General features: G+C 61.1%; 1 protein-coding gene across 2 annotated transcripts in view; it reads left to right on the top strand.

Moving 5' to 3' along the window:
* The window catches only part of IQSEC1 (IQ motif and Sec7 domain ArfGEF 1), a 359867-nt gene that overhangs the window by 207974 nt on the left and 138804 nt on the right, over nucleotides 1-13089 (top strand). Inside the window, exon 3 of one of the 2 annotated variants that reach the window (XM_069483981.1) lies at nucleotides 6914-6958. The exons of the other annotated variant lie outside the window; for it this stretch is intronic. Within the exon in view, the coding sequence (XP_069340082.1) occupies nucleotides 6914-6958 (45 nt within the window). The remainder of the gene's footprint in view (nucleotides 1-6913; nucleotides 6959-13089) is intronic. 2 annotated transcript variants of the gene reach the window in all.

The following is a 13089-nucleotide window of genomic DNA, read 5'->3' as shown; positions in this document are numbered from 1 at the left end:
TGCCTTGCTGGGCTCTCCGTCCAGGGAAGCCTCACGGAGACCCCTCCACTCCCCCTGCAGTGGGGAGTTTTCCAGGCTCGAGCTGAGCTCCTGGGCAGGGCAGCTTGGCAGGATGAACGGGCATGGAGGCCAGCCCGGGACAGGAGCCTCACTGTGCCCGGTGGTGGGGCCCCCAGGCCGGCAGGCAGGGCTGTCTGTGGCCCAGGGCCAGGACAGGAAGGCTGGCGTCGGTGGGCAGGAGCCCGCTGTGGCCTGGGAGGCCTGGGCAGGACAGGCGACGTGAGTCAGCGCAGAACACCTCATGTCTGTGGTTGTGAGGCGCCTCCAGTCCGTCCGAGCCTCACTGTAACCTCTGATCAGCCCCATTTTACAGATGAGGAAACTGAGGCTCAGGCAGGGTCACATGGCTTGTGAGACCCGCACCGGGAACCCCAGCGGGTCTCTCTGACCCAGTGCCAGGTGGAAGCCTGAGTGCCCTGCTCTGGGGGCCTGGGGGCCCTCGGTGTGACACTGGCAAACGCCTCCCCCCTCGGGATGACAGGGCGAGACACCGGGGCAGCGTGGCGTGGGCTAGGGCCTTTCCCGGGTTCAGGCCCTGGGCCCCCTCTTCCCTTCCCCGTGCCTCTGCCCCGGCAGCCCGCAGAGGAGGGCTGAGCGCAGGGGGACAGACCCCTCATGCTCTTGTCCTCCTCGGCTGGGACCCGGCTCACGTCTCAGTTATGGGACGCCAACGGCTACCACATACACCAGACGCAGAGTGGGTACGGGCAGAGCAGTGACCACTTCCTCCCTTGCCCTCGTTTCTGCCCCGAACAGAGAAACTTCTGGAGCCCTAAGAATGGCCACACACTCAGCCAACTGTTGGCTCAACCCTCTGGGTCAGCGTCCGTGTGTACCCAGGGCGTAACAGCACTCCCGCCCTGTCCCCGCAGTTCCGGGAATCGGCCCCGAAGGGACGACTGTGGCTGTGCACAGAAACCCCATTGACGGGTGTTTCCCAGGGCGGCCGAGGGGGCCGAGCCAAACCCCACAGCCATCAGGGCGGCGGCCAGGCGCCTGCCAGGCCCCGCGCGCTCCGCGGGGCGAGGGGGGAGGGACGTTTCCAGACCCAAAGCCCGTGGAGAGACGGTGCTGGGGGATGGGGTGCTGCACAGGACCAGCGTGTTCTGGGCGACGAGAGCACGTCCGCGCCCAGGCGCAGGCACGCGTGGGGAGAGGGGCTGGCCAGAAGGATCTCGGGGGTTAGCGCTGGATGTCCCGGGGGGTCGGCGTGCCGGGTAACTTCACTCTCCTGGTTGTGTTCAGCTGTCATTTGCTCAGGTGGATGCAGTGACACTGTGTTGCTTATTGAATGAGCAGGAGAGGAACGGTGGAACAGAGAGGTCTGCGGCCTCCCCACCCCTTTGGAAATTGAGGCAAATTCCAGACACCCCTCCCGGGGCCTCCCACGCCAGGCCGGGCACAGGCTCAGGCGGGCGGCATGGGGGACCGACACACACCGCACGGCCTCCACTGCCTCCTTCTCGGGAGCGAACAGGGTCACCTGTTGGCCTGAGACGGCTCAGAGCTACCTGGGGCCCCTGTGGCTATTCCTTCCAGAAGACGCAGGGTGCTCCGCGGCCTCCACGGCAGTGAGCGTGTTCTTCTTAACACAGGAAGAACTTGCAAAGCCTGGAGGGCCCCGGGGATTGGCTGGTTACACATCAGACCCGGGAGCTTTGAAACGGAGGCGCGTGCGAACAGGCGTTGCGCCGAATCTCAGCCACAGAGAGGCGCAACCTCTCTGCGTGGCTGAAATTAACAGTGACCCCAGGAAATGCTGGGAAGGATGCGGCGAAACTGGGTCGCTCCTTCCTGGCTGGTGGGAGTGTGAAACGGGGCGGCCTGTCGGGGAAGCAGCTGGCAGCTCCTTTGAAACCCGGCCCCAGCCGGCTGTGCGACGCAGCCGTTCCGCTCCTGGGCGTTTGTTCAGAGAAATGCAGACTTACGCTCGCACAAGAACCTGTCCAGGAATGCTCACGGCGGTCCCAGTCATCACAGCCCCCGAACTGGGCACTGCTCGGACGCCCCCGCAGGCGGGCGGTCGTACACACGGTCCCACGCGCGCCTGGGAGCGTGCTCCGCAGCCGAGAGCAGCCGGCTGTGGACACGCAACCGAGCGCACGGAAGAACGCGGAGCAGAGTGGAGGACACCAGTCTTAACACGCACACACGGTGGCTGCGCTGGTAGCTTCCTGCAAATGACGCAGTCGTGGGGATGGAGGCCCGTGGGGGTTGCCTAGGGTGAGGGCCGACACAGGGCGGAGAGGGTGGCCACGGACGGCAGCCTGAGTGGCGTGATCATGGCAGAGGTCACGCAGAGCTACCTAGGGGATAGACTTGCGCACACACACACACACGCACACACACACGCAGGCTTGTGTAACTGGTGGGATCTGCCAGGCTCCCTGCCGGCCGGTGCCGACGGGCAGCTCGTCACGACGGGGGGAGGCTGGGGGGGGTGCACGGGACTTCCTTGTGCCAAATGTTTGGGACTTCCTGTGCATCTACGGTTATTTCAGATAAAACTTTTATTTTTTTAAAGCTCGGGTGTGGGAATTTAGCTTCTGACTTAATTGGTCTGGGTTAGGGCCCAGACATCAGTACTTCTTAAAGGCAACCCGCAGCGTCACCATACAGCCAGCGACAGGGACACAGACCACCCCCTCATTCAGCGGAGGGAAATTGAGGCCGAGAGGGGGAGGGGTTTTCCCCAGGCCCCAGGGGAGAGGAGGGTGAGCACCAGCCCCATCTGAGCCTGAGGCCTGGGTTTTTCTGCCACTTCAGGCTGGGGCTGAAGCCTGGGTGTGAACTAGGCTGTTTAGTTTTTATCTTCATGTAAATTTTTATTGGAATATTGCATACGTATGCACACAGGAAAGTGGGGACTTCATCAGTGTATGGCCTGTAGAATTGCCAGAAATTGAACACACCCGTGCAGCCGGCACCCAGACTGCAGGGCGGACTGCCCAGCCCCCGCAAGACACCTGCCGTGCCGCTGCCGGGCACAGCCCCGCCCCCGGGACCCTCTCCCGAGCTCGTGCGCACAGAGCAAGCAGCCCCCTGTGCGCGGGCTTCGTGGCAGTGGCTGGGTGCTGTTCAGGAGCTGTGCCAGGAAGCAGGCCCCGGACAGCCGGTTCGTTCCGAAAAGAACAAGCAAGAAGCCGCCCCAGGAGGCTGCTGAAGTAGGGCTGGGGCAGGATGGCCAGAATGGGCCGTTTGTCCCCTGAGCCGGGGGAAGGATAGAGGAGGGGCTGGAGTCCTGCCTGGGTGACCGGGGGCTGTGTGTCCATGAGCCTGGACCAAGGTCCCCAAAGATCCTGGGGCACCTGGGGCAGGAGAGGTGAATCAGCCCCAGCAGGGTGGACAGAGCCTTTAGCACGGCTGGGTGCCCCTGAGCCAGTGGCTGGACTGCTCTGAGGCTGTTTCCCCATTACAGAAAATAAGGATCATATATATGAGATAAATATTTATTAACATAGAAGTAACAGAATGTGTTACGTATGTATATGTTAGTATAACATTTATACGTTATTTGTATACTGTTGGTATCATACATTAATATATTCCATATGTGACATAATACAATATAAGATGTATTGAATCTTATGCTAGTCACACCTGGCATTTAAAGAATGCTGAGTCTGTTCCTGGCACTAAATCCTATTAATTCTGTTTAATCCTATTAGTCCTATTAACCCTGTTTAATCTTCCCAAAACACTGTAGGTAAAAAAAAACTAAAACTCAAATGAGGCACAGAGAAGTTAATTAACTTGCCCAAGGTCACACAGCTAGTACATGGCACAGCTGGGATTTGCACTCTGGCCTTCTTGGCTCTGGAACTCACATGTTAACCTGTAAGCTCTAAGGTCTCAACATACGATATTTTATGTATGACAATAGCTACGTGAGTAACTCAAGTATGTGTACGATGGCACTTTCTGGTTTGCAAAGCACTTTTTTTGTGCAGTTTTATGGGCAGTATCTCCTTTCTCCTCAACATCCTTGGGAGATAGGCACTGTATTGCTGTCCCATGTTCCAGATTTGAAGACCAAGGCACAAAGGTTCTGTTGTCAGCTCAGGGCTCACACCAGTCGGGATTGGTTCAAGATCCAGGTATCCCAGGATGGGGGCCTCTCCGAGGACCCCATGCACCCTCACTCGGGGCCTTTCCCACTCTGGCCTGGGCCTGTCCCGCTCACTGCTGGGCCGAGCCTTGAAGAAGGTGGCAGGGAGACCGAGGCCTCAGTCTCGGCGGAACAAAGCTGCAGACAGCTTGGACCCAGCAGGGCGGTTGGCAGGGGGAGGGTCTCCATGCAGAGCCCGTTCCTCTGGGGGCCGCTGAGAGCTGGGCAGCAGGGACTGCCAAGCAGTTCAGGCCATGGAGGAGTCTCCGGGGTGGGCAGGGACACGGGTGGGGAGAAGTGAAGAGCCCAGGCAGGGGCCACCACCTGCTGTGGTGTTCAGAGCCGGGTCCTCAGCAGGCTGAGTGGGCCGCTCAGTCCCGGCAGGGACATTGCATCCAGCAGACGGTTCTGGAGCTTCACGGGAGACTTTGGTGACTGTGCTGCCTGGTTGGAAACGACTGCACACAGTTCAGTTCTGTGGGCCCATGTGCCACAATATGGTAAGGTGTCACTGTCCCTCGCTCACGGGGCTGGGGTGAGGACTGAGCTAATGTGTGTAAAGTGTTACCACTGTTGCCTACCACTTAGGAACTGCTCAAAAAATGTTCACAGTTATTAGGGAAGCGGGAGAAAGAAGAAGAGAGGAAGGGAAGGAGGAAGAGTGGAAAGGAACAAGGAAATAAGAAGAAAGGAGTCTGCAGGGGGTGGAGTAGCGTAGGCAGTCAGAGAAGGCTGCACAAAGGAGTTGACATTTTAGCAGGGTTTTGAAGGGTGAATAGGAGTTTGCTGCTGGATGAAGAGGCAGGGAATGGAATGGTATTCTAAGTATACTCAGCCACACCTTCAGCATCCTTAAAGAGGGGCATGATTCCAAATGCCTCATGAGGTTAGATGAGAACGTGTTTGGAAAAAGCAGCCCTCGGGAGGTGAGCTCGCTGCAGAGGTAAGGATATAGCTGTTCGTGCTGTGGCCAGCAGCACCAGAGCTGGGAGCTGAATCCATTGCTGGTGCAAGGCAGCTCCAGGCCTGGGAGCAGGGGGGATCCCAGCCCTGTTTTGTTGCATCGCTGCTGCATCTTGCTAGTATTGCCACGTGGGGCACATCTGTAGCCGAGCAGCCAGGCTGGGGCCTGGGGACGGGGTCCTCTTGTCCAGACCCGGGGCTTCCTGAAGGCCAGCATTCCTCACTATGCCCAGCCTGGTCCTGGCACGGCGCGGGGGAAGGGAAGGCCTGCTTGCCAGCGCTGCCCACTCTCCCTCCTTAAAAACCTGTTGTCTGCCCCGAGCGGGTCCGGGACTGCGCCAGCCCAGGAAGAGAGCCGAGGCTGTCCTGACACCGCCTTCCCGTCTTCGTCTCTTCTCGAGCTTTGGCATTGCTGGCACACAGGCAGAGCTGTTGCGCCGATGGTGTGTGGCCCTGGGTAGGCTCCGGCTCCAGGGCCGAGGGAGCCATCTGTGGCCTCTTTAGCCAGGGCTGGAGCAGGAGGGGGTGCTGGGCTGCGACGTGAACCCCAAGGGCTGGCGTCTGGAGCAGGGCCTGGTGCTGGGGATTCTAATCGGCAGAGTGTGGGGTCCAGCAACAGTGATGCTTAAAGCAAGACAGGAAGTGGCTGAATCACAGGTCAGCGTGGGACTGGGAAGGAGGGTCGGCCTCCGGCAGTGGAGGGGTTTCCATCTGGGCTCTAGTAAGAGGGCAAGCAGGGAAACTGAGGCTGAAGCTTGGGCTGCCCATGGTAGCCACCTAGCGTTGGCTCAGAATGTCAAAACCCACAGTGGCCAAGCATAGGCCCACACAAAGCAGGTGCCCTGAACTTCTGAGGCCTTGGGACGGCGAGAGCTGTGTGGGGTGGGTGTCCCATGCGGGAAGGCAGCGTGGCCCTGGAGGAGAGGTCTCCAGGGGTGCGTCTGGCGTGGCAGCAGGTCTCCGCAGGCGGGCAGGGAGAGCCATGTGGCAGAGGGGGCTCCCTGCCTGGTGGAAGGCGCTGCCCACCCTCACATACGTAGGAGGTGGGGTGTGCCCAGGCGGAGCCGAGCCTCACATCTCCTGACAGTCCTTTCAGATGCGTGTGCTGCCCCTGTGAGAGACAGACTGTTACTATTAATACTCCTGTTTAACAGATGAGGAAACTGAGGCACAGAGAGGTGAAGGGACCTGCATTAAATCCCATGGCTAGTCAGTGTTGGAGCCAGGGTTTGATCTGGGTTTGGGTGGCTCCCAGGGCCCACGCCCCATTGGCACAGACGGAACTTGGTCCAAGGAAGGAGGCCGGACCCAGGCTCCCGGGGGCCCACGTGCAGCGCCGTGTGCGGGCAGGGGACCAGGGCTTCATGTCCGGCATGGAGCCCAGGCGGCCCACGCCGTGGTTCTGGGAGGACGCCTGGTGCAGGCCTTACTGGGAAAGGAGCATGGTGGTTAAACCCTGGCCCAGCCCGAGAGGCTGTTTGACCCTGCCCACTGGGCTTCCTCCCCCCTAGCCTCAGTTTCCCCATCTGAACAGGGAGAAGTTGGACTTAATGTTGCCCAGGGCCCTTTGTGACAGCCCCCTGACGTGGTGCGAGGGTAGAAACGGGCCGTTGCCCTGCTGACCCAACAGGGGGAAAGAAAGCACATGGTTTCTTGCATGTGGGGCAGCCGCTTTCCCAGGCCTGTCCTGGGGCCACCGGGTGGAGTCTGAGCAAGCACGGCCCCTCGGGGTCTGGTGTGTGTGGGGCCGTCAGTAACCCTGTCTCACTTTCGCTCCCTCAGGAGCTCCCTGGAGACCGGAAGCAGCCTCTCCACCGACCGCTACAGGTACTGTCTTGCCCCCTCTCCAGCCTGCCTCAGGAGCCCTCGGGCCCATGCCAACCTCTGCACCCAGGGCGGGTCCCCGAGAGCCATCGGGGAGGTTAGCCCCAGCACGTAGCCCTGGAAAATTCCCCCAAGGACCAGAAGCACTGCTGACATGTCCCCTGAGAACAGCTGCAGCGTGGAGTGGTCCCCACAAACACCAAGGCTGCAGCTGAAGATCCCCCAAAGATCAGGGCTCAGCCAAAGGGCCCCGCAAGGGCCAGACTGCAGCCAAAGACCCCCCAAAGACCAGGGCCCAGCTGAAGGCCCTTGAGGATCAGGCTGCAGCCGACAGTCCCTCTGAGAGCCAAGGCTAGTGGGTCCCTGAGGACCAGCGTTTGCTGGCAGTTCCCATGACGACCACGGCTGCCGCCCAGGGGAGCAGCCCGAGGGTTTCTGTTGGCTTGCAGCCTGCTCTTGGTGGAGGCTGGAGTGTCTGAGGGTCTCTGCCCTCTGTGCTTTGTATCTTGATGTTTCCATCAGATGTCTTCCAAAAAGAACGTACTCTGTTTCCATAAAGCATTGGAGACTGCCGTAGAGGAAACCTCCCTGGGTTGGAAGTCAGCAGAGCTTGACTCTCAGTCTCCTGGGCAAGAAAGACAAGTCACAGGCAGCTTATTCTGGGAGTGGGGTGGCTTGGAGGGCCTCGTTTGCTGCACGGGTGTGGCCCTGGGAGGAGGGCTGTCCGCGCTGTGTTGCAGGGGTGACGAGACGTCTGGGGGCAGAGAGAGGAGGTGCCTCCAGGAAACGGATCCGTGTGAGGACCCTGCGGGCGGGTGCGCCAGCGCGTGGCGGCAGGGAGGCGAGGGAGGCGGAGGGTCAGCAAGAGCTGCGTCCTGTTAAGGAGCTCGGCTTCTGTGAGGGGGGACTTTTGAACAAGCCCAAAAGGAGACCCACGAGGTGGTGAACCCCGTCCCTGGAGACACCAAGCAGGGGCTGGGCCCCATGTGTCCGGGTCGCAATAGATGCTGCAAAGGAGCGAGACGGTTGCAGCGACCGGCTCTGAGTTGGCAGCACCCTGAGGTGCGCTCCTGGCGGACAGAGAGCCAGGTCGTGCACGTGTGTGTGTGCGTGTGTGCCACACAATCGTGGAATCCCATGCGTGCACGCCCAGTCACACCCACTGGTAATCAGCAGTGTTTACTTTGCGAAGTGAAAGCTGGCAGTCCTCGTGACTGCCCAGCGAGCAGGCCTGTTGTCAGCCCACTTTGCAGAAGTCACGTGCTCGGGATTTGAAGCTGGGAGGCAGAGCCAGGATTTGAACATTCGGGTGTCCGGGGGTGAGCACTGCCCAAACCCACAGCACACTGCCCACCCTCATACCCGTGGCTTCCCAGTCTCCCGTGCTCATACGCATGCACGCACAGACTCCAGAACATTCCACACTCGGTCCTTCCTGCAGTCAGACCCTCGCACCTTCACTCTTGTGCACAGACTCACGTACACCTGCACTTGGGCACACCCACGGCCACACCCCATTTGGCACATATGTGACTGCACACACACTCATACACACACGCGCGCCCCTGCCCAGCTGGCTTGGGGTGCCAGCAGGTCTGTGGGCGTCCGTGTCAGGGTGGGCTGAGCCCCAGAGAGGAAGGTTGAGGACACTCCAGTAGGCAGCTGAGCCGTTGGCTTCTCTAAAACCCACCCGTGTTGCTGAAGGCAGTGTGACCCCACTGCATGTCACCCTGCTGGCCAGCCGGTCGGGACCCTGCTCAGGAAGGCTCTGGAGTGAAGGAGGGTAGATGAGGCTCTTTGTTCCAGGGTGCAGGGGCTGGGCAGGTCCTGGACTGAGTCCCCTGCCCGCTCAGGCGTGACCGCACACTTCCCCATCAGACTGGGCAGGGCAGTGGCCACCCCTGGGGGCAAAACCAAAGACCCAGTGCTGCCCTCTCTGGGTGGACAGAGCGGGGGTCGGAGCAGAGGCAGCAGGACCCTCCTCCGTTCAGCCCTTGTTTCCTGAGCACCTGCAGCTGTCGGGCCCTCGGGAAGCCTCAGCAAACAGACCTGCTGGCTTCGCAGAGCTGCTGTGTCAGGCAGGGGGACAGGCAGCAAAAGGACAAAGAGACTGGTTTTTAATATGTGTCGGATGGTGATAAGACTATGCAGAAAAATAACCCTGGTTATTAGAGGGTGGTGGGAGGGTGGGCAGGGAGCCCTCTCTGAGGGGCACCGTTTCACCTGAGACTGGAAAGGAAGGAGGTGAAGAGTGTCCCAGCATCCCTGGTGGCAGCAGCGGTGCAAAGGCCCTGAGGTGGAGATGCCTGGACCCCTGCGGCAGCACGGAGGCAGGTGCTAAATGGGGTCTGCCCCATTCCGGTGACCTTGCCCTCACATGCGTCCTGACTCCCAACCCTCACAGCAGCCTTGGCCAAGGTCATGTTCCCATTTCACAGATGAGGAGAACTGAGACCCAGAGACCAGAAGGAGCGTTGGTGCCAGACCCAGGACTGGGACACAGGGCTCTCACCACGACCAGGCCCCATGCCCTTTTCGTGCGGTTGGAGGCGCCAGCTTTGCTGGCGGGCGCGAGCCTCCGAGAAACCCTGCCCTCGGGCCCGTGGAGGAGGTGCCGTGCAGCCAGCCTGGCCTGGCCCCGCAGCGGCTCTGGAGGCCCGTGCACAGCCTGGGAATTCAGAAACAAAGGTCCCAGCCAGTAATCGCCGCCTTTCAAAGGCGCAGCCGGCTTCCTCTGCCACAGGCGTGAGAGGGAAGCTAATGTCCTTGTCCCAAGGGAGGGGGTGGCAGCACTCGCGGGCGGCTGGCAAACAGGCTCATCACCCGCAGCAGATGGCCACGTCCCCTCCTACCCCACCCGCCCCAGGTACCAGCCAGCTTATCGGGGGTGGGGGGTGTCCTGCGTCCAGCCTGGGCCCCTCCTAGTGATGCCGGGTGTGCCTCTCCCCTGCACTGGCCTTGCTCCCCATTGGCACAGCCGTTCGGAAAGCCTGTCCCGCCCTAGCCCCTCAGGGCGGGTGGCTCCAAGGAAGTTACTCTATGGACAGGGTTTCTCAACCTGGCACCGCTGACACTTTGAGCCGGATCATTCTCTGTTGTGGGGGCTGTCCTGTGCTTTATGGGATGTTTAGTGGCATTGAAATGCCACTAGATGCCAGCACCCCCTCCCCAGCTGTGACAACTAAAAGTTTTTCCAGACGTTGGTGTTTCTCCAGACACCCCATGGCGGGGCTGGCCAGGTTGTCTCTGGTTGGGAGCCACGGCTCTAGAAGCCGCGTGTTTGCTAATGACAGGCTGAGAAAATGCCCGCCGGAGGCAGGTGACTTTGTTCTTTGGCTTTGCTTGGAGCAGGCTCAGGCCCCTGGAAGCCGGGCAGCCTCGCTGGGGCACGCAGGGCCCGGCCTCCTTTGCAGCCCGGCTCCCACCTGAGGCTGGTGTTCCCTGGACATCGGCCCGCCTGGGGGCGGCTCCCAGGATCTCTGTGCAAACCCCTGGACATGGGGTCTTTTCTGAGCCTCAGTTTCTTCATCTGAAGGGGAGGGGAGGGGTTGGGGGCCTCCTTGTTTGGATGGAATGTGGCCACTGCTCTGCAGACGATGACAGGCCCTAACGTAGCCAGAGGGGACGAGTGCGGTGCACCTAAGCGGGTGCCGTGTGCTCCGAGATGCTTCTGTTACTACCCAAGATCCTTCCTTCCTTCCTTCAAGAAATGATCCTTGAGCCGTGCAGTGGGCCAGGCCTCGAAAGAGATGTGGTCTCTGCCCTGGAGATGCTGGCGGAGAAAGTCACAAGTAAACAGATAAATAAACAGGATCATTTCAGAGGGCGGACGGTCCCGTGGAAATCCCACAGGGTGGCGAGTGGCAGGGGCTGCTTGGGCTCGGAGGTGAGGAGGTGTCGGGGCGGGACCTGGCTGGCCGTGGAGAGGGGCCGGGAGGGTTCCTGGCGGAGGGAACTGCACGGAAGCCCTGGAAGGGCATGCTGGGCTTGAGGGCATGGAGGTGGCCGCTGTGTTTGGGTGTCAGGAGCCTCAAAGTGCCAGGCGGTCAGCAGAGGCTCCGGGCCCGGTCATTCTGTGGCCAGGAGTTTGGCCTTTACCCTGGGAGCAGCCGGGGTGCTGCACTCGGGGTGTGGGGCGGGAGAGTGACCTGGTTGTGTCCCTGCGGCTGGCGTGTGGGGAAGGGCAGAAGCCGGGACCGGCCAGGAGGGGAGAGGAGAGTCGAGGCTGGACCAGCGATTCTGCCCCTGTGTCTGTGACTGCCAGGTTCCATGGGCCTCTGAGCCACCCATTCAGCCTTGGGTCCCCCTGCCCAACAATGCCCCTGGCTGGCCACGGCCCCTCAACCCAGCCATTCCCTGCCACCCTCCCGCCTCCCTGGGTAGCGACAGGAGTCCCCTCCCGGCAGCCAATGAGCGGCTGTCATCGCGGTTCCATTTTAGATTTTATCAATGTGTCCCCGTCACCCGGGCAACGGCTCTGGGCGGCCCTGTCAGTCTTTCTCCGCCTGCTTTTCAGAGCCAGCTGCCCCCACCCCAAGCACCATGTGGCTCCATGGTGAGTTTTCCCTCATGCAGGCCCAACCGGGATTCCGCCAAACGTAATTTATCTGGCAAAAGAGGCTGGTGTTTGTCGCCTCGACCCCTCCCTGCCTGCTCCCCCGGGTCTTCCCTGGCCTCGGCCACTCTGGGCCAGGCGGGCGGGTGGACAACTGCCCAGCCAGTGCGGCTTGGCCACCGGGAGCCCCGGGACCTGGTTGGAGGAACAGACTTTCAGAGCCGCTGTCGGGAGCCTCAGCAGCCATGCCCCCCAGGATGACGGGCTGGGGGTCTCCACAACTGGACACAGCCAGAGCTGCCCCAGTTTGCCCCAGGGACCCCCAGGGGAGCCCCAAGAAGCACCAGCCACCAGAAGCGGCAGCAGCATGAGCCTGGCTGGGCGAGCCGCATGAATGAGTTGCGAGGCTTTTGTGCTCGCTGCTCTTTGTATTGGAGGCGGGTACTGTACGAGCGGCGCTGGGCAGGGCTGGGCCATGTGAGTGGGGGCCGCCGTGGCAGGGACCAGGGCGGGCTGGAGCGGCCAGTCCTCCAGCTCCCGCCAGCCCCCTCCGAGTCTCTCTGGAGACGTTGCTGCGTCCGGCTGGAGACTAAGGTGAAAATGCTCAAGTTCAAGGCCTTTTGCCTGGATTACTGGCAGTTCCTGTGCCTGCAGCCACTGCACGGGGCCTACAAAAGGTAAGTCGACCCTCTGGGGAGGACCTTGGCCACTAGGGCAACGAGTCCTGGAGGGGAAGTTCGCCTTGAGCCTGCCTGACTGCGGGGCTTCCTCGTCTCAGCACAGGGTCCCCACCACTGGCCAAGAACAGTGGTGGCATTTGCCACTGTTCACTTTACAACTCGGCTTAACTCTTCGCTCCTCTCCCTCCGGCCCTGAGACAGGCGGGGTGTCTGCAGAGGGCTTCACCCTGGACTGCTCCGTGGCCAAGCATTGTGTTTGCCCCCTGCTGCGGGGTCAGCTCTGGAGCAGACTTGCTCCTGAGCAGGCCTGACCCACAGGAGGGCAGGGCCGTGGAGGGCCGGGGGTCCCCAGCCTGGCTCTGCCACGGCACACTCCTTCTGACCTGTGGGCGGCTGTGTCTGGTGGGTCCCGCTGCCTCCACCCCAAGCACAGGTTTGGGGAGGCACAGCGGGGGCACCCCTGGTCTGGAGGTCAGGAGACCAGAGTTCAAGTCCCTTCTCTGGCTGTGTGACCTGGGGCAGGTCACTTTCCCTCTCTGAGCCTGCTTCCCCGTCTTTAGGGACCTGGACCTGATGACATGTAGTGGGATTTGGGGACTGCTGCCTGAGGTGACGTGGTTGCAGGCACCGCAAGCCTGAATGTTCGCATACCCAACACCGTCTTGCGAGTATGTGTGTGTTCTGTGCTGCGCACACCTGGGTCAAGAAACACCCGTGCCCGGGCCAGCAGGAGAGCTTCACAGAGCCATCGCTGTGGTCGCCTCTAACGGCATGTGCTTACAGACCTTGAGGAGGGAGCGATCCCATCTATTCCGGGGGAATTAGTCTTTCCTGGTTTCACACTCCGTGAAGTCTGCGGCCATTAGCATGCAAGCCATTCTGGGAAAGCGTGGGAGCTT

This window comes from Eulemur rufifrons, chromosome 10 (genome assembly GCF_041146395.1).
Source record: "Eulemur rufifrons isolate Redbay chromosome 10, OSU_ERuf_1, whole genome shotgun sequence".
NCBI lineage: Eukaryota > Metazoa > Chordata > Mammalia > Primates > Lemuridae > Eulemur > Eulemur rufifrons.
This window is presented reverse-complemented; position numbering and strand designations above follow the sequence as displayed.